The sequence below is a fragment of the Tupaia chinensis genome, unplaced genomic scaffold (assembly GCF_000334495.1).
Source record: "Tupaia chinensis unplaced genomic scaffold, TupChi_1.0 Scaffold000001_1, whole genome shotgun sequence".
Lineage (NCBI taxonomy): Eukaryota > Metazoa > Chordata > Mammalia > Scandentia > Tupaiidae > Tupaia > Tupaia belangeri.
This window is the reverse complement of record NW_006159427.1, coordinates 5,087,947-5,109,413: the sequence shown is the minus strand read 5'-3', so window position 1 is coordinate 5,109,413 and position 21,467 is coordinate 5,087,947. Positions and strand designations below refer to the sequence as shown.

The 21,467-nt window shown below is 40.6% G+C and overlaps 1 protein-coding gene and 1 pseudogene across 2 annotated transcripts in view; one reads left to right on the top strand and one right to left on the bottom strand.

The window, feature by feature from the left end:
- Positions 1–21,467, top strand: part of MASTL (microtubule associated serine/threonine kinase like) — a 54,445-nt gene that overhangs the window by 18,018 nt on the left and 14,960 nt on the right. For both annotated transcript variants that reach the window (XM_006139747.3, XM_006139746.3), the window contains exons 3-7: positions 1,627–1,766; positions 3,079–3,167; positions 9,467–9,573; positions 9,794–9,944; positions 15,121–15,293. In XM_006139747.3, coding sequence (XP_006139809.1) covers positions 1,627–1,766; positions 3,079–3,167; positions 9,467–9,573; positions 9,794–9,944; positions 15,121–15,293 — 660 coding nt within the window. The remainder of the gene's footprint in view (positions 1–1,626; positions 1,767–3,078; positions 3,168–9,466; positions 9,574–9,793; positions 9,945–15,120; positions 15,294–21,467) is intronic.
- Positions 6,300–8,221, bottom strand: LOC114007192 (protein LTV1 homolog; annotated as a pseudogene).

Sequence of the window (21,467 nt, the reverse complement as noted above, 5' to 3'; positions counted from 1 at the left end):
CACACACACACACACACACACACACACACACACACCTAGGGAGGGGTGCCCATGCCACAATCCCTTCTCCGTTCTATTCCCAGGATTTTGGGCATGCACATACACTGTGATTTTCAAACCACTGGGTCCAGGACTTGAACTATGCTTGGCCATGTGGGAGTTCAACAATATAACCACTATGCCATCTGCTGGCCTCACCAGTTTTATTTTTAATTTAAAACTATAGCAACATGAGCAAACCTCCTCTTAATGTAGTAATTGCAGGACCAGCAGATGGCGTAATGGTTACATTGCTGGACTCCCACATAGTCAACTGTGGTTCGAGTTCTGGACCTGGTGGCTTAAAACTCACGCCACGCACATGTGTGTGGGTGCCCAAAATCCCAAGAGGAGAATGGAGAAGAAGGGATTGTGGCATGGCCATGGGGGCGGAGTATGTGATTTCTCACTTTCTCTCTCTTTTTAGCTATAGATGAGTACACATGCCCTGTAGTAAAAATATCTTACTGGAAAAAAAAAAAAAAAGTAGTGTTATTACAAGAGAATGTGTTTATTTTGGGTACTAGCAGATAGCGTAATGGTTACATAGCTAGACTCTCATATAGTCAACTGCGTTTTGAGTCCCAGACGCTGCAGCTTAAAATTCACGCCGACCGGGTGTGCATGTGTGCCCAAAATCCTGAGAGGAGAATGGAGAAGCGATTGCAGCATGGCCATCACCCTAGGGGGTGATTTCTCACTTTCTGTCTCTTTGGTGAATGTACATAGCCCACAGCAAATATCTCTCTTTAAAAAAAAAAGAAAGAATTTGTTTATTTTAAAGGTTTTTTTTTCCTCCCATGGGAGAGAGAAAAAGAGAGAGAGACAAGCGCTTTCAACAGGGTCCCATGTTATCATCCCCTCCCTCAGCCTTCCTAGGCAGTCAGGACATGAGCACCTGAGCTGGGCGTGTACATGTCCTCCAGGGAACCAAACTTGCAGTCTCCCATGTGGGTCCAGCGTTGCTTCAGCAGCACGTTATTGCTGTCCACTTAGCTGGCCCTAGAAAATGTATTTTGTGGGAACCAGCAGTTAGCGTAATGGCTATGTCACTGGACTCCCACGTAGTCGACCGCGGTTCGCGTCCCGGACCCGGTGGCTTAAAATTCACGCCGGGCGCGTGTGTGTGCGTGCCCAAGATCCCAAGAGGAAAATGGAGGAGAAGGGATTGCGGCGTGACCATCCCCTCTGGGGGGGGTGATTTCTCGCTTTCTGTCTCTATGTCTCTCTCTGTCTGTCTGGCGAGCGCACACGCCCTATAGCGAAAACCTCTCCAAAAAAAAAAGAAAGGAAAGAAAATGTTTTTTGTTACAGAATCATGACTATGGTGGCCAAATGGTATGTCTCTAAAGTTAGTCATATCGTGGGACCAGCGGTTGGTGTAGTATGCATGTGTGCCCAAGATCCCAAGAGGAAAATGGAGGAGAAGGGATTGCGGCGTGACCATCTCCCCTCGGGGGTGATTTCTCACTTTCTGTCTCTCTGTCTTTCTGGCGAGTGCATGTGCCCTATAGCAAAAAACCTCTCAAAAAAAAAAAAAAAAAAGTCGTATCATTCCAATTTCACAGTTGAATTCCTTTTTGGTAGGTAATGGAGTATCTTATTGGTGGAGATGTCAAGTCTCTCCTACATATATATGGTTACTTTGATGAAGAGATGGCTGTGAAATACATTTCGGAAGTAGCATTGGCTCTTGACTACCTTCATAGACATGGAATTATCCACAGGTAAAGATGGACTTTTCTCCAAACTATTACTTGAAAATGCAAGTAATCAAAATATGTATTAAAAGTTTAAGTCTCATATGTTTGCAGTAACCAGTCATCCATACTTCCAAGTTATCTAAATGCTTAGCTACTATTAATTTAGAATTCAGAAATTTTATTTACTCTTTCTTGTCTCCTTGTGGTTTCTCAAATATGTGTTGTGGACACAAGTGTAACATTTTAATGTGAAGACTATTGAATAGTTTTCTACTCCACCATCGTACAAAAGGACTATATTTTGTAATCCTAATTGATTTGCAATGTTTTCCTTTGTACAAAGAAAGTCAGGTGAAATGACTCTACTCTATTGAAGCTTAACCTTACCTTTAAAGAGATAAAATTAAAAAAAAAAAAATTTAAGAGATTTTTGTCATAGGGTGTGTGCACTTGCCAGAGAGATAGAGAGACAGAGAGGCAGAAAGTGAGAAATTACTTCCCCGGGAGGATGATCAAGTCACAAACCCTTCTCCTCCTTTATCCTCTTGGGATTTTGGGCACACATGCACATTCACCCAGCATGAGTTTTGTTTTGTTTTTTTTTTTAAGAATTATTTAACTTTATTATTATTATCATTATTATTTTTCAGTTTGATCAGAGAGAGACAGAGAGAGGAAATGAGAAAGCAAGCCACCAGGTCCGAGACTTGAACCGTAGTCGGCCATGTGGGAGTCCAGCGCCTTTAACCACCATGCCACTTGCCGGCCCCACCCAGCATGAGTTTTAAGCCACCAGGTCTGGGATTCAAACTGTGGTCAACTACATGGGAGTCCAGTGATGTAACCATTAAGCCATCCACTGGTCCCTGTAAAATGATTTTGAAGTGGTTTGAGGTTGATTTTGTCTAATGAGATGTGTTTATTTTAACCAAATATCTAATGAGTAATACCAAAAATAATATAGCATGAAGTCATTTAACATTTTGGTAGATTCAGGTACAAGTTTTACTTTTTAAAAATAATTATTTTTATTTAACTTTATTTATTTAAATTTGACCAGAGAGGGACAGAATGTGAGAGAGAGAGTGTGCGCCAGCCACAAGATCAGGTACTCAAACCATGGTCGGCTCTGTGGGAGCCCAGCACCCTTAACCACCATACCACCTGCTGGCCCCAAAAGATGTTTTACTTTTGAGAGTTGCTCTTCAAGAATTTCTTACTTTCCAAAGCCACCAATGAGTGCCTTTAATTTAGAAGAAATAAATGGAATTCGCCCCTGTGTGACTCTGTTTTTCCCCATTTTTAGTTATCTACTATTTACCTTCTGTATCTGCAGGGATCTGAAACCAGACAATATGCTTATTTCTAATGAAGGTCATATTAAGCTGACAGATTTTGGCCTTTCCAAAGTTACTTTGAATAGAGGTAAGAAAAAAATAGCAGGTAAGTGCATTTTTAAAATTCCAGCCAATTTAAGAGACTACACCTCATTAACTGGTACCGTGTTACTTGTTAATTTACACCCAAAAGAATGATGGACGTTTCAACATAGACTAGACAGGTATAATGGTATCTTTTTTTCATTAAAGATGAATGGTAGAAATGATTAGTCTTAGATCTTCAAAGGTCCCTGAAGATCCTTGCATTTTCAGAAAGGAACTCAGAATTCTTTTATCACTACTGAAACAGTTCTTACCAATTAAGCATCAGTGAAATGACTAAAATAACTATAACATGATGAAAATTTAATAGCCAAAAACGCATTCAAGTATCGAACAGCCCCTAAGGATTTGATAAAGGGGAAATGCACACACAGTTCTCACATGCATGTATGTATAAATACGTCCAGTTCACTAGTCATTTTATTAATATAGGAATGCTAATACAGAAATACTAAAATAATAGAATGCTCACATAAAGAAGAATAAATTAATCCTTTTATTGAGCAGACATAAACAAGGAATAATCCAATTTTTTAAAAAGATTAAAAATGTACACTCAAGTTTTTTTTTTCAAGATTTATTTCATTTATCATCATCATCATTGTTTTTAATTTGCTACAGGCCACATGTGCTTACGAGAGAGAGAGAAGCGAAAAAGCAAGCTTCCAGTTCCAGGGCTTGAACCATGGTCAACCATGTGAGAGTCCAGCACCACCACCTGCCATACCACCTGCTGGTCTCAGTACACTCAAGTTTTTTTAATGAGGCTGTAAAGTAGAATGGTGCCTTCAGAAAAAAATATGTCAATATGTTTTTAAAAAACAAAAGGTTTTAATTCTCTTGATTTAGTGGCTTTTGTTTTAGGTTGGTTCAAGAAAACAAAATATTTATAGCAGCATTGTTTCTAATAAGAAACCATAAATTATTTATCATAGAAACATTAAAAAATGATAGAGTAGCAACTTGAAAGCATTTTATATTCTCTTTTAAAAAGTGTACATGGGGGGCCAGCAGGTGGCATAGTGGTTACAGCATTGGACTCCCACATGGCCAACTGCAGTTAGAGTCCCAGACCTGGAGGCTTGAAAATCGTGCTGGGTTCATGTGTGTGTTCATGCCCAGAATCCTGGAGCAGAATGGAAAAGGGATTGCAGCATGGCCATCACCCCTGGAGAGTGAGTTCTCACTTTCTCTGTCTCCAGTAAGTGCATTATGGTATAAGCCTTTAACAAAAAAAAAGAAAGAAAAGTGTAGATGACCATCTGTGGTAATGGAATGACCATGCAGTGCTCCAGATGCTGAGGTCATATGGTCCTGGGTTCACGTCCCCAGGTCTACCCGAACACACTAGGTCCGTGCATGCATGTCCATAGTCCTGGTTGACTGAGGCTAGGGATGGATCATGGCATGAGGATTCTGTTGGGAGCGCCTGTCTCTCTCTTTCTGTGTATCTCTTTCATGGAAGAAATAAACAAACTTTTTGTTCGTTTTTGTTTAAGCCAGACGGCACATGTGATCACTAAAGAAAGAGAGCAAGGGAGAAGGACAAAGCACCTTCCATGTCACAGTCCCTTCTCCATTTCTCTGTTCTGTTGGGATATAGGGCATGCATGCAAACATGTCCACCATTTGCGATCTTGCTCCTCCAACTAGCAGGCCACAGGGCTAGCCCAGCTTTGTAAAATCTGACCTGAGCTGATGTGGGGACATTTATAGTTTTATTTTAATTTTTTTTTAATTATTTAATTCCATTTGTTATTTTTTATTTTACTAGAGAGAGACAGAGAGAAAGGGAAAGCAAGAAAGCAAGCCACCAGGTCCGGGACTTGAACCATGGTTGGTCATGCAGGAATCCCGCACCCTGAACCACCACATCACCTGCTAGCCCCATATTTTAATTTATTTTTTATTCATGATAGAGCACATACACGAGAGAGAGAAAGAGAGAGAGAGAGAGAGGAGCACCTTCACAGGACTTGGACACATTGTTATTTCTTTCCTCTAGTCCTCTGTTGAGTATGAGACCCGCATGTACATACCCAGCTTATCTTCAAGCTGGCCAGGACAGAAACTTGCACTTTGGTCACCATGTAACTTCCAGCTCCATAGTCTGATATGCTACACACTGTGCCACAGAGTCTGGGCCTGTAGTCTTTATTAATCCCATTTCATGTCACTATTCAACATTTCACTGCAGAAATAAGAATATGCTCCCTTAACCACCAGCCAATGGGACCAGCCCAATATAATAATTTTTATATTGTGTCTAATTCTTTTTCATTGTTTTTATTTTTATTGTTCATTTTTACATTTTTTGCCAGAGGGCACATATGTTCAGCAGAAAGAAGGAGAAAGCATCGCCATGGAGAATTATATGAACGCTTCTCTATTTCTCCTTCCTTTTTATATTTTGGATACAGGTGCACACACCCATAGTGCATTTCCTAAGTATTATTTGTAAGATCATTCTTTAAGATTATTATTACCTATTATTACTTCATCAATGTGAGGTATAAATGAAATTTGTCAAACTCAAACTTCCAGTATACTTTTTTTTTTTAATGAAGTTATTTTTCTTGGGACCAGCAGTTAGCATAATGGCTGTGTCGCGAGACTCCCATGTAGTCGACCGCGGATCAAGTCCCAGACCTGGTGGCGTAAACTCACGCCGGGCACGTGTGCGTGCGTGCCTAAGATCCTGAGAGGAGAATGGAGGAGAAGGGATTGCGGCGTGGCCATCCCCCCAGGGGGTAATTTCTCGCTTTCTGTCTCTCTGTCTCTCTCTGGCGAGCGCACGCGCCCTATAGCAAAAACTTCTCCAAAAAAAAAAAAAGAAAGAAAAAAGATATTTTCCTTTAATGTATCCAAACATTTCACATCCATGAAGTCATCATTTCGGCACAAATCTAAGTTTGTAATAATTAATTTTTAAAATATTACAATATGTACAAAACTACTGGCAAGGGAAACTTGCTGGTATAAAATACAAATATTATATTTTTCTCTTCAAATATCTACCACTGAAAAGACAGAAAATTTCTTCAGAGAGCAATGGTTTCCCCAAAGACCCAAATTGATTACTGAACATAATGAGCCCCTGTTGGGGAACGTGTTTTTATTCTACATGTTCCACTGCCCATAGCTTTAGACCTTCGACATTCTTCTTCAGTTCAACAGCTCTTTTTCCTGCCTTTTCTCCAGTTTGAATGCTAATTTATTAACTTTCTTCTCCACTCTCCATTCCTTGCACTCTTCTTTTATAGCTTGCTTTCTTGTTCTTTTATCTTCTTTGCTTTCATCTTTACAACATGGCTGAGTCGATACCTTAGGCAGATGGCTGGCGTTAATCATCTATATTCATTTGACTTGCTTTGCTGTGAGTCCTTTCTTAGGTAAGACACTGATTCCTATTTTAGAAGATATTAGAATTTTGGACCAGCAGTCAGCGTAATGGCTATGTCGCTGGACTCCCATGTAGTTGGCCGCGGTTCGTGTCCCGGATCCGGTGGCTTAAAATTCACGCTGGGTGCGTGTGCATGCGTGCCCAAGATCCCTAGAGGAGAATGGAGGAGAAGGGATTGCGGCATGGCCATCCCCCCTGGGGGGTCATTTCTCACTTTCTGTCTCTCTAGTTCGCTCTGTCTGTCTGGCGAGCGCACGCGCCCTATAGCAAAAACCTCTCAAAAAAAATAAATAAATAAAGGGACATTCGAATTTGGGCTTTGGCTGATACTTGATAAGCTGTGGATGGCTGTATAAATTGGAGTACGTACTACAAATGGATTCACAATCCCACTTCTCTTTGGCTTCTTCAAGAACTACAGTAATAATCTCTTCTTCCCCAGACTCATTGAGTTTATTCATTGGCAGGGTCAAGAGTATTCAATTTTACACAATTTTCTGCCTTCTTCCTATAATAATCATTCAAAACTTTCTGTAAGCGATTGCTGTCTACTTGAATGGAACCTTCCAATTCGGTATTATCCAGAGCTCCAGTTTCATCATCATATTGCTCATAAAACTTCTCAAACCTCTTCATCATGTAGGGTCAGCTGTTCTTCTCTCTCATGACCAAGGAAGTAATAGAATATTCTGTAAAGTGACTTTTTGGTTTCTTCCTCCCAGAACAAGTGATTTTCTACAACTCCCTGAGGCTTTCCAGGCACAGACATATCTTTGTCTGATAAGGGGCTTGTGGAGTCATAGTTATCATCATCACTGCCTCTTCCCTTCTCATCTTCCCACTCACTGCCATCTTCACTCTCGGATTGCTGGATAACCACTCCCTCTTCCTCTCCTCTTGGCTTATTGGCCTGAAGAATAAAGTCATCTTCAAGCAGATTGTCTTGATTATTGAAGTCAAAATCATCATCAAGAGCTACAACAATGCCAGGATCAACATCCAGTCGAGGTCCTAAAACTGGAGCTGCTTTGAAGATGCAATCTAACATCTTCTTCAAACTCAGATGCGAACACTGGTGAAGGCAACTTAATTCCAATGCTTGGAATTACTACAGTTTCTTCTTTTTCATCTCTCTTGTTGTACGCACTGAAAGTACCAGAGGGAATAAGCTCTGAGGGCCCAGATGGTTCCTTCAGGTGCTGCAGTAGTCATAGTCGTCATCAAAGAACACCCTGTACTTTCTCTGTTCTGCTTGCCCTTCTTCATCATTTACTTTCTGTGTAGGCAACAGAACCCTCTGGTGCAGTCTCATCTGCTGCTAATGGATCTCGTTGGCTCTGGTGCACCAAGTGAAAAGACACAGCTTACTGCTTCTCTATAAATGGCTTTTTCTTCCCGTGAGGCGGAACCAGCCGTGCCTCTGCAAAACCATAGCGTCCCGGCGCCGAGATGACCAATGCTTGCTCATTGTGCTGTGGCCCTGCAGCGCTCACCCCGAAAAAGCACGGCAACTACCCGGGTCGAAATCCAGGAGAGGCCAAGGCCCAGCTCACAGTCCTACGTCTTTATACTTTGCCACATGTAGGACCCCCTACTTTTCAAAGTTCTGTACCACAGGGCCAGATAGGTAGCATGTTGGTTGGAGCACTGGACTCCCACATGGCTGACTGTGGTTCAAGTTCTAGACCTGGCAGCTTAAAAATCCGCTGGACACATGTGTCCAAAATTTCAGGAGGAGAATGGAAGGGGGGATTACAGCATGTCCATCCCCTCTGGGGGGTGTGATTTCTCACTTCGCCTCTCACTGTCTATTCTCTACAGTGGACATGCCATGTGACAAAAACCTTTGAAAAATAAAATAAAATTTGTGGTTGGCAGGTGGCATGGTGGTTGGGGGTGTTGGACTCCCACATGGCTGATGGTGGTTCGAGTCCCGGACTTAATGGCTTGCTTTCTTGCTTTCTGTCTGTCTGTCTCTCTCTCTCTCTGTCCCTCTGTAGTCGAATTAAAATAAATGAATAAATAAAGAAAGAAAGTTAAGTAAAATAATTCTTTTAAAAAATTCTATACCACATATAGAACAATATGCTTCTCTTACCATTTTTTAAAAAGTATTTAATTGTATTTATTACTGTAATTTTTAAATTTGCTATAGGGTATATGAACTCATGAAAGAGAGAAAAAGTAATAAAGGAAGCTACCAGGTTTAGGACTCGAACCATGGTCATCCATGTGAGAGTCTAGCACCTTAACCACACCACCTGCTGGTTCCTCTCTTACCATTTTTTAAAAATTAATTGCCAGGGACCAGCAGGTTGCATGGTGGTTAAGGACACTTCACATGGCCGACCATGGTTCGAGTCCCAAACCTGGTGGCTTGCTTTCTCACTTTCCCTCTCACTCTCTTTCTCTTTCTCTCTCTCTGTATGTGTGTGTGTGTGTGTGTGTGTGTGTGTCTTGCCAAATTAAAATAAATGAATAAATCAAGTAATTCTTTAAAAAAAAAAATCAATTGCCAGAGGACCAGTGTACTCATGAGCCAGAGAGAAAGGGAGGGAGAAAGCACTCACCAGTGGAGTGTGGTCATGCCTCAGTCCCTTCTTTTTCATGTCTCCATCCTGTCAAGATTTGGGACACACATGCAAATGCTTTATAATGTATTTAAAGCTGTTGATGCTGGTATTCATGCTGCAGTTGGCCATGTGGAATGCAGCTCTCTTAACTTGTATGGTACTGTGAATTCCTTGGATATATTTATCCTGCACAAGCCAGCTTTATAGATAAGGTTAATAGAGTGGAAAGAGGGACAAAGTAATTTATTTAGTCAGTGACAGTTGAAGTCTATAAAGAAGTTCATATACTTTTCTTTGGATACACAGATCTCAATATGCTGGATATCCTTACAACACCATCAATGGCTAAGCCTAGGATCGATTATTCAAGAACACCAGGACAAATATTATCTCTCATCAGCTCTTTGGGATTTGTAAGTATTTAATAAGAAAAAGCACATATAACGTGCCCTTTTAGTATTACGATTTAAACCTTAAAAATCTCCCTTAAAAAATAAAATATTCAAAATAGATTTAAAAATCAAGTATATTCTGTTAACAGTTTGTCTACTTGGGTCATGTAACAGTCTGTACACATAAATGGTATTTCTGGATAAGTAAATCTCATAACATTTGTTTTTCTTTTTTTAATAGTTTACCCCAGTTGCAGAAAAAAATCAAGACTCTGCAGATCTCCTTTCAGCCTATCTTTCTGAAACATCACAGCTTTCCCAAGGACTAGTTTGTCCTATGTCTATAGATCAAAAGGAGACTACTCCTTACTCTAACAAATTACTAAGATCATGTAAGTATAAAAGAAAAGGTAGTTTATTCCAATAAGCATGTCCTTTGGGCCAACCAAGTGGTGTGGTGATTAAGACTACTGGACCTCACGTGGCCGACTGTATGGTTAGAGTCCTAGATTTCGTGGCTTTAAAAATGCTGGCCACATGTGCATGTGTGCCCAGAATCCCAAAAAAGAATGGAGGAAAAGGGACTACACCATGGTCATCCACGCGGGGGGGGGGGGGGGGGTCTCCTTCTCCTCCCCGGGGGGGGGGGGGGATGCTTTCTCTCTCTCTTTCTAGTTCTCTAGTAAGTGCATGCACTCTATAGCAAAAAAAAAAAAAGAAAAGGTTTGACTTTTAAGAAAAAAAATACTTTCAGAATTTAAATTTCTAGGAACCAACAGATGGTACAATGGTTACATAGCTGGACTCCCACGTAGTTGACTGTGGTTCGAGTCCTGGGCCTGGTAGCTCAAAACACACACTGGGCATGTGTGCGTGCATTCCCAAAATCCCTAGAGGAGAATGGAGGAGAAGGGATTAAGGAGTGGCCATTCCCCTGGGGGAGTGATTCTGGTTTTCTGTCTCTGTGTCTCTTGGCAAGCGCACATGAATTTAAATTTCTAATACTTCAATCATTTTAAAATGCAAATATTTGAGCCATCTGTGGAATTAATTATATTTCACTACATAAATGTCCTTTCTGACAGAGATTGTGGTACATCTTTAAGTGGACAGGATAAAATGGCTAGCTATGAAATCCTTCCCTTACCTGTGATGTTGCGTGCTCATTGGGGAGATTTCACTGTATTGGGTCTATGGACATCTTCTACAAAGAAGATGTACCTGCGTTCGCATGTTTATGACCTTATTTCTGAAAGAGTTTGAAGTATCTTAAATGTAAAAACTCAAGGATATTTTTGTGTGCAACAAAAGATAAATGTCAAACAGTGCAGGAGGAAGATGGGACCAATTACCATTTGGATGGCTATGCAGTGCAGCAACAGATACGGTTCAGTTCTCTGAACGTAGGTCCTTTACAGTGAGAAGGCAAATAATGCTTTGAGGGGAATCAGGGTTTGTTGTTTTCATAGATTTTACTTTGTTTTGAGTCTGGTCCTTAACAAACTCAAACATATCTAGGGCATATATAGTATTAGTGTCTTTTTATAAATGAGAAAATGAATTTTTGAAAATATTTAGTAAGCCATTTGGTTAAGCTAAGTCCTGATTGCAGGTATAATTCTCTCTTCACTGGGCCTTTACTCTAAATTTAAGGAGTCTTACTTCTTCTGTCAAAGTGACATGACTGAAAAAAATACATACTGGGTTGTCCAAAAAGTCATGACACAGTATGTCTTCCCTTTTCTCACAGCCCAATAGCATTGATAAACAGAAGCCTGTTAAAATATTAAATATGCAGATGTTATTTATAGCCTTATTTTCCAGAAAAAATCATTTCAACTCCCTTGGTCAGAACTGGGTGCAAAGACTGGGGTGTTCACTTGACTGGACATGAAAATGATTAAGAGAGGTTTTGGTTTTGTAATTTTGTGGTGAAGGCACATATAAAGAGAGAATAATAACAATTCTATAAAATGAATGCCACAGGGCCAGCAGGTGGCGTGTGATTAAGGTGCTGCCACATAGTCAATTGAGGTTTGAGTCCCGGCCCAGGCAGCTTGAAAATCATGCCAGGCACATGTGCATGCCTGTCCAAAATTCCCAGAGAAGAATGGAGGAGAAAGGATTGTAGCATGGCCATCCCCCTGAGGGTTATTTCTCATTTTCCTTCTCACTGTGTCTGTCTGTCTGTCTCTCTCTCCCTCTCTCTCTCTCTCTCTCTTCCTCTCTCTCCCTCACTCTTTCTCTCTCTCCTCAGTGAGAGCATGGTCCCTGTGGCAAAAACCTTCATAGATAAGTAAAACCACAAGAATGATGCCATGATATAATATGGGAAGTGTTAAATACTAACTGGGAAGAATGTGGAATGGTTCTACATAAAGATGTAGTGACAGCCCATCTGGACCCTAAAAAAAAGAAGCGGGAACTTCGTAGCTACAAGAAAAGGGGCATTTGAGACAGAGGCACTAGCGAACGCCAAGGCAGAGATACGTGGAAGTATATTCCACCTTCAGATAATAGGGACTGTGTGATGTCTGGGATTGGGGTGCACATACAGGGAAAAGGAAGCCTGGTATGTAGATGGGGAAGGATCAAGTGTCGTTCTAAGGATGCTAGAGTTTAAACTAGAAAACCAGGAGCTATCAAAAGTGCCAGAGTGGGGAATGACGTGTTCATATCAGTGATCCAGGAAAAATCTCATTAGCAAATACACAGTATGCACATGCCATTAGATTCAACCCTGGTTCTGTGTTGCTGCGAGATGGCAGCTGAGCAGAGTAGTCACCTCCTGAAGGCAGTGCCCAGCGAGTTACAGGAGTTTCATTGAAAATCTGTGTGCCAAAAAGAAAGGTAGATTAGATAGACTCCATAATTCTTCCACCTTTAAAGTTCTAAGACTTAATAAATCAAAACTATAAGCATAAAACTTTCCAGAGCCAGCAGTTGGCATTGGTGGTTAAGGCACTGGACTCCCACATACTGATTATAGTTTGAGTCTGAGACCCAGCAGCTTGAAAATCACACCAAGTGCATGTGCACCCACACCCAAAATTCTGGAAAGAGAATGGAGAAGAAGGTATTATGGCATAAACATCCCCTGAAGGGTGGTTTCTGACTTGCCCTCTCACTGCTTCTCTTTGGTGAGCACACATGCCCTATGATAAAACAAAACAAAAAAAGGATTAAAAATTTCCTTCAGATTAAGGTCATTGTACCCTTTTTGAGAAAGAAGAAACAAGATATATGTTTTCTTTTTATTATTATATATATATATATTTATATATTATCTGTAATTACTACATATTATCTGTTTGGACTCTGGCAGAAATGGAAAGATTTGAAGATGTAATAGTAGGAGGGACAGTGGAAGTACCAGAGGCTACATCAGGGGGCGGTAGGTAGTAGAGGGTGAGTGGGAGGAGCTCAGAGAAGAAATACTTAACAGACATAAGAACATAAAGTTCTCCATTGAAAATTATTATATGGTTTTTTGGCCAGAACCGCCATGTTCTAATAATTAACCAAAATGACGAACACAAAGGGATAGAGGAGAGGCACCCGATATATGTTCTCTAGGCCTTTTAGAAAACATGGAGTGGTTCCTTTGGCAACATATATGCGAATCTACAAGAAAGGTGACATTGTAGACATCAAGGGAATGGGTACTGTTCAAAAAGGAACACCCCACAAATGCTACCATGGCAAAACTGGAAGAGTCTACAATGTTACCCAGCATGCTGTTAGCATTGTTGTGAACAAACAAGTTAAGGGCAAGATTCTTGCCCAGAGAATCAATGTGGGTATTGAGCATATTAAGCACTCTAAGAGCAGAGATAGCTTCCTAAAACGTGGGAAGGAAAATGACCAGAAAAAGAAAGAAGCCAAAGAGGAAGGGACCTGGGTTTAACTAAAACGCCAGCCTGCTCCACCCAGAGAAGCCACTGTGTGAGAACCAATGGAAAGGAGCCTGAGCTACTGGAACCTATTCCCTATGAATTCATGGCACAATGGGTGTTAAAAATAAACTAATCTATGGTCTATTAAAAAAAAAGATTATGTGGTAATAACCTTGATTTGATTGTCATGTACTATATGCATACTTTGAAAAAAACATTTAAAAAGTAAAACAATTACATGTATATCAGAAATTACAGTGAAAAGCAAATACAAAAAAATGCAATTATCTTATTGTATGTAATTATAAGTTAAAGAACCACCATTTTTAGCCACATTATATATAGTAAAGGAGCAGGCACCTTGTACGTGATGCTGCCTTATTATACTGGCTCACTGCTAGCCAATTTATCACTACGTACTTGCTTTATCTGGCAGCACTAAGAAAATTCCAGGTTAAGGGACCAGCAGATGCATAATGGTTAACGTTGCTAGACTCCCACATGGCCAACTGCAATTCAAGTCCTGGACCTGGTGGCTTGAAACTCAACGCCAGGGGTGTGTGTGTGCATGCCCAAAATCCTGAGAGGAGAATAGAAGAGAAGGGATTGTAGTGTGGCCATCACTCCCTGGGGGTGATTTTTCACTTTTTCTCTGTCCCTCTTTATCGCTCCAACGAGCACCCAAATCCTATGACAAAAATCTCCTTAAAAAAAGGAAAAAGAAAATCCCAGGCCAGGACCAGCAGACGGCATAATGGTTATGTTGCTGGACAGCGGCAGTTCAGGTCCCAGATCCAGTGGCTTAAACTCACTCTGGACATGTGTGCGTGCATGCTCAAAATCCTGAGAGGAGGATGGAGGAAAAGGGATTGTGCTGTAGCTATCCCCTCCAGGGGCTGATTTCTTGCTTTCTGCCTGTCTTTGTCTCTGGTGAGAGCACACACCCTATAGCGAAAATTTCTCTAGAAAAAAATAAGAAAATCTCAGGCCCTTTGGTGACATGTTGGTTAAGGCAGCTGGATCTTACAAGGTTAACCCTGCAGTTCGAGTCTTAGACCAGGAAGCCTGAAAAATATGCCAACACATGTGTGTATCAGCCCAAAATCCCAAAAGGAGAAATGGAGAACAAGTTGCAATGTGACCATCTCCCACAGGGTGTGCTTAGTCACTTTCTCTCTCCTCCTGGCAAGGACATGCAAATTAAAAAAAAAAAAAAATCCCTTACGAATGTATATGATTTACTCTTGTAAGCATGTAATCCTCTACATTACAATAAATTTGTAATTTTAATCGAGTACAAGATAAAATGAGTAAATTCAGTCAGGTTTTAATCTTATAGCACATATGGATATAGCAAACCAAAAATACTTCTTTATCAAAAATAGTTTCCATTTGGATCATAAACACTCAAAATTTATTTTCTCTCAATTACAATTTAATTCCCTGTCCTGATATTTACTTGGCTGGTATTGGTCTTTGTAAGAATTTGTGTTTCTAAACATAACAGGAGGCAGGCCAGAGACCCTGCAGCCATCCTTGGACTGGATTGTGTTTATGAAATAGTTCTGATGTGTGGTACTTACTGTTTTGCCAAACTGTCTGTAAATATTCAGGTCTGGTAAGGAACTAAGAAAACCATGACATAAAATTCAGTATTTTCTCTTCCCGGCAGGTCTCGAAACACTCGCCTCCAACCCAAGAATGCCTGTGAAGTGTCTAACTTCCAATCTGCTCCAGTCTAGAAAAAGGTTGGCCACGTCCAGTGCCAGTAGTCAGTCCCACACCTTTGTATCCAGTGTGGAATCAGAATGCCATAGCAGTCCCAAATGGGAAAAGGATTGCCAGGTTAGAGGGTAATTCATCTTAACCAAAATCAATTATGGATGTCAAATTAAATAATTAATAAGGAAATGAAATTTTTACATGAACAGTAGTCAAAGGGTTAGCAAAAATTCATTTTCTAAACATCCTGTCAAATTATTTTGTAATATAGTCATATTATTGTTCAATTGTAAAATTATAGCATTAGGGTCCGCAGGTAGTGTGGTGGTTAAGGGCAATGAATTTCCACATGGCCGACCATGGTTCAAGTCCCAGACCTGATAGCTTGAAAATTACAACAAATAAGTAGATAACTAAATAAATGGTATTTTTTATTTTAATTATTCTAGCATGATGTATACTGAGGTTCTTAAAGTAAATGATGATAATTTTTGGCTTCTAGGCATCTAGATAGACTTCTTTCTTTTTTCCTAATTTACTACTATGATACAGACATTAGCTTGTTGGTTTTGTTTTGAACCTGTATCATTTTAAAGCTCATTCTACCTCCTCCTATACTGTTTTCTGTCAGAATATCATTTAATGAAATGATAACTGTTGTGGATCAAAAATAGTTTAGACCACAGATAATATATATGTGCCTTTAAAATGATCTATTCTGGGACCCGCAAGTGGTGTAATGGCTACGTCACTGGATTCCCATGTGGTCGACTGCAGTTCAAGTCTGAGACCTAGTGGCTTAAACTCACGCCGGGTATGTCTGTGTGCAGGTACAAGATCCTGAGAGAAGAATGGAGGAGAAGGGATTGCAGCGTGGCCATCCCCCTGTGGGGTGATTTTTCACTTTTTGTCTCTCTGTCTCTCTCTCTTTCTGGTGAGCGCATGCGCCCTATAGCAAAAACCTCTTAAAAGGAACCAGTAGTTGGCATAACAGCTATGTCACTAGACTCCCATGTAGTTGATCATGATTCAAGTCCCAGACCCAATGGCTTATACTCATGCCAGCGTGTGTGCATGCATGCCCAAGATCTCAAGAGAAGAATGGAGGAGTAGGGATTGCAGCATGGCCATCCTCTGGGGGGGGAGGTGATTTTTCACTTTCTGTATCTCTTCTCAGTCTTTCTGGTGGGTGCATGCACCCTATAGCAAAAACCTCTCAAAAAAAAGATATCTAGGGAACCAGCAGTTAGCGTAATGGCTATGTCGCTGGACTCCCACGTAGTTGACCGTGGTTCGTGTCCTGGACCTGGTGGCTTAAAACTCACGCCGGGCGCGTGTGCGTGCGTGCCCAAGATCCCGAGAGGAGAGTGGAGGAGAAGGGATCGTGGCGTGACTATCCCCCCTGAGGGGTGATTTCTCGCTTTCTGTCTCTATGTCTCTCTCTGTCCGTCTGGCGAGCGCACGCGCCCTACAGTGAAGATCTCTCCAAAAAAAAAAAGATATCTATACTGAGTAGATTGCTTGCCAAATTAATGGATTCATTTAAAGTCATTTTACTATGTTTGTATATAAATATAAGTTATTTTACTTAATTCATATAAATTCTGTTTTTACTATTTTTAAAAGTTATTAGAGTTAATAGATATTAAAGTGATAGTAAGTATAATTTTAAATTATAATAAGGTCTCCTTCATAGACTGCTGATTAATCATATTAGCTTAGAATAATGGACATGAACATATGGATTTCGCACACTAATAATGCTCATAACACAGGCCCACTAGGTGGCGCTGAGGTTAAGGTTGCTGGAGCCCACATGGCTGTCTGCAGAGTTCAAGTCCTGAACCTGAAGGCCTGAAGATCATGCTGGGTGCATGTTCATGCATGTCCAAAATCCCAAGAGAAGAATGGTGAAGGGACTGTGTGACATGGCCAGTTCCCTAGGGGATGATTTCTCTCAATCTCTGTCTCTCTGATGAGTACACACACCATATAGCAAAAACTAAAAGAAAGAAAAAAAGAATAATGGTAATACACTAGAATAAATCTTCTATCTGGTAAAATAATTGGGGTTATATTTACCTTTTATTCTCTATAATATGATTTTTTAAGAATTGTTTATTTAGGGACCAGCAGGTGACATGGTAGTTAAGGTGCTGGACACTCCCACATGGCCAACCACAGTTCAAGTCCCTATACCTGGCAGCTTGCTTTCTCGCTTCCCCTCTCTCTTTCTCTCTCTCTCTTTCTCTGTGTGTGTGTGTGTGTGTGTGTTTCTCTCGTCAAATTAAAGATAAACAAACTTATTTTTTAAATTTGACCAGAAAGATTCAGAGAGAGAGAGAGACAGAGTGAAAAACCAAGCCACTAGGGCCCATCCTGAGATGGATACCAAACTTGAGCTGTGAAATATTGCTTTCCTTGGCCAAAAATGAAGATTTTGTGCCGAGACTTCCTCCTCCAGATTCATTTCTACTGGCCTCTATGCACTAAGTGTCTAGACAGGTCCAAGTGAACAGGATCCAAACGTAAGAATACGATTAGGGTCAGAATATTCCTCTATTCCCACCGAATCAGACGTACAAAGTGAAACAGAACGGAAGAGAAATTGCAGATTACCTCCTTCTGCATGCCTCTGAATGTTCAGATTGAACTTCAAGAATTAGGAAGAAATGGGGCTGGCAGGTGGCTTGGTGGTTAAGGGTGCTGGACTCCCACATGGCCGACCGTGGTTCGAGTCGCGGACCTGGCAGCTTGCTTTCTTACTGTCTGTCTGTCTCTCTCACTCTGTCCCTTTCTGGTCAAATTTAAATAAATAAATAAATAAAGTTAAATAAAATGATGCTTTAAAAAAAAAAAAAGAATTAGGAAGAAATGCACCATCCATCAGATGATTAGAAATCTCTGCAGGGTCACAAGAAATAGGGGCAAGCAAGAAAATGCCCCTTCTCCAAGGGGAAAAGAATAACTCCTATTCATCCTCAGATAGTACAATGAAATTCATGGAAATGTCTGATGAAGAATTTAGAATATTGGGACCAGCAGTTAGAGTAATGGCTATGTCACTGGACTCCCATGTAGTCAACCATGGTCCAGGACCCAGTGGCTTAACCTCACGCCGGGTGCATGTGCATGCGTGCCCAAGATCCCGAGAGGAGAATGGAGGAGAAGGGACTGCAGAGTGGCCATCTCCCCAGGAGGTGATTTCTCGCCTTCTGTCTTTCTGTCTCTTTCTGTCTTTCTGGCGAGCACATGTGCCCTATAGCAAAAACCTCTTAAAAAAAAAAAAAGAGAATCAAAGGAACCTGTTAGAGATGAAGGCTATAATACAGGAAGTCAAAGCCTCCCTTGAAAGTATTGAAAGCAGACTAGATCATACAGAAAGTTGAATCTCAGATGTAGACAATAGAAACACTGGCCTAGAAAATCCACCACAAAGGACCAACAGTTAGCGTAATGGCTATGTTGCTGGACTCCCATGTAGTCGACCACGGTTCGAGTCCTGGACGTGGTGGCTTAAACTCACGCCTGGCGCGTGTGCGTGCATGCTCAAGATCCCAAGAGAATGGAATAAAAGGGATTGTGGCATGGCCATTCTCCAGGGGGGTGGGGGGTGTGTGATTTCTTGCTTTCTGTCTCTGTCTTTCTGATGAGCACATACACCCTGTAGCAAAAACTTCTCTCTCTAAAAGAAGAATGTCCTCCTCTCCTAAAATCCACCACCAAAACTGTGAAAATTGCCCCCAAAAATGAGAATAATATATGAGAAATACTAGATACCATTTAACATCCAAAATTTGGATAATTGGTATCCCAGAAAGTGAAGAGACTAATAAGGGCATTGATAATATATTCCATGAAATCCTGGAAGAAAACCCAGAGAGGCATTCAAAGATGCTGTCCCAAGAAATACAAAGGACCCCAAATAGAATCAACCCAAGATCTTCTCCAAGACAAATTCATGGCCAGATTGACCAAAACCACAGACAGAAACAAGATACTAAGATTGGCAAGAGAGAAATGTCAAGTTACCTACACAGGATATCCCATCAGACTAAGAGTGGACCTCTCATCAGAAACAATGCGAGCAAGGAAAGAATAGGAAAATATATTCAAAGTGTTAAGGGAAAAACAGTTTTAACCAAGAACACCGTACCCAGCAAGATTATCCTTCATATGGGAAGAAAAGACAAGAACATTCTCAGATAAACAAAACCTGGAAGAATTTACCAACACCTGACCAGTTCTACAAGAAGTTCTCAAGGGAGTGCTATGCCAGGAAAATTAAATACAGACACACAGAAATAAGAGTTCAAAAACTAGGTAAATGGCCAACTTAATCGTAGGGACAAGTCTGCAGTTGAATATTATATCCCAGAATTCAATAGGGAAGATTGAACCAGAACAGAAGATTAAGTACATGAGACTGAACTGGTGAAATAGAATCTTATGACTTTTGACTAAAACATTGCTGATTTTCTTCTAGGCTTTGTTTTCCAATTTTAAGGATTTTTGTCCTGTCTTGAGCTGCCAATAGGTTCATGTATCTATTATTTGAACAGGACCCTAACCTGTTTCCTGGCTTTAAGTTTTAAGCAAAGTTCCTTAGCTTTTCTTTGATTTATTAAAGCCAAAACTCTTTTCTTGAAATTAAAAAATATATTAATCTTTCACAGGCACACACACAGAAATAGGGGTAAAATATATATATGTACATATGAAACTAGAAATGGAAAATTATTGACAATAACAATCATAACTAAGCCACTATGCAGTATATACTGGATGGGAAATCATATTTTGTATGCTGTGACAATGCTCAGGGAATTAATGTAAATTAATTAATTTTTTTTTAATTTTAAGAAGAAAATTACCCTGCACTTTTAACTAGATTCTAGCTTTGTTTATATTTTTAGCTTAAGGCATTTTGTGAATCAATAAAATGTGGAAAAAAAGTTTAGTAGGAAAGGGGAAAAGAGAAAGAAAAAACAAGTAAAAGTATGCTTAATTTACAAAAAAAATGAGAAGCTATTTGATGATAAGTTATAGACTAATATCTTTGGCTTGACTGATGGGCATAGTATTTGTGCTAGAAAAAGAAATGTTGTACACTGTAAAAATGTGATTAAATGTAAATAAATAAATTAATTTTTAAAAAAAGAATTTCCTTTCTTTCCTCCAAGCCTCAGGCTTTCAAGTTGCTTTTGTCACATTGAATTTTAGTGTTCTTGTATGAAAACAAAACAAAACAAAAACCTAAGCCACCAAGTCTTGGACTTGAACCACGGTCAGCTATTTGGGCATCCAGTATCTTAACCACCACAGTACCTGCTAGCTCCATGATTTTATTTTTTATTTGCCAGAGGGCCTGTGTACTTGCTAGAGAGAGACAGAGGGAGAAGGGCAAAGCGCCCGCCAAATGGGGCATAGTCGTGCCGCAGTCCTCTCTCCTCCATTTCTCTACTGCGTGGCGATTTTGGTATATGCACACACGTACCCTGCATGCTTTTCAAGCCACTAGGACTACTCCAACCACACCGTCAGTCGTATGTGACCTGGCTACCTTAACCACCAGACTAAGGAGCCAGCCCCAAACTACACACAGCTTTACCTTTATCTGCCCACTTGCACATCCTTGAGGAATGCAGTAATCGGATTATTGCAGTGCTTGTGAAGTTACCATCAAAGGAGTGATAAGAAACCCTCTGATAAGCTTTGTGCTGATCGTTTTCTGTGTTTGCCAGTCAGTGAACTGTAATTCTGAATTTTTTTTTGCTTATAACTAAGTGTTCTTGATTATTAGTATATAAATTAATGATCGTTAACAAAGTCTGATACTTACCCTTCAAAAATAGGCAATGTTGGGTGCCAGACAGTGGCACAGCAAAGCTCTGCGAGGCTGACTGACCCCTATTGGAAGGGTTTGGGTTTGCAACCACAGAACTCCTTGAGCGCTCTGGGCAGGCATGTTCCCATGATCTGGGCTCGCTAAGGCTGAGGGCGCATTGCCATGTCAAGACCCTGTTCAGAGTACTGTTTGTCTCTTTCTCATAGAAGAAATAAATAAACTTTTTAAAATGGCCCTATCAGGGAACCAGCAGTTAGCGTAATGGCTATGTCGCTGGACTCCCACGTAGTCGACCGCGGTTTGTGTCCTGGACCTGGTGGCTTAAAACTCACGCCGGGCGCGTGTGCATGCATGCCCAAGATCCCGGGAGGAGAATGGAGGAGAAGGGATTGCGGCGTGACCATCCCCCCTGGGGGGTGATTTCTCGCTTTCTGTCTCTATGTCTCTCT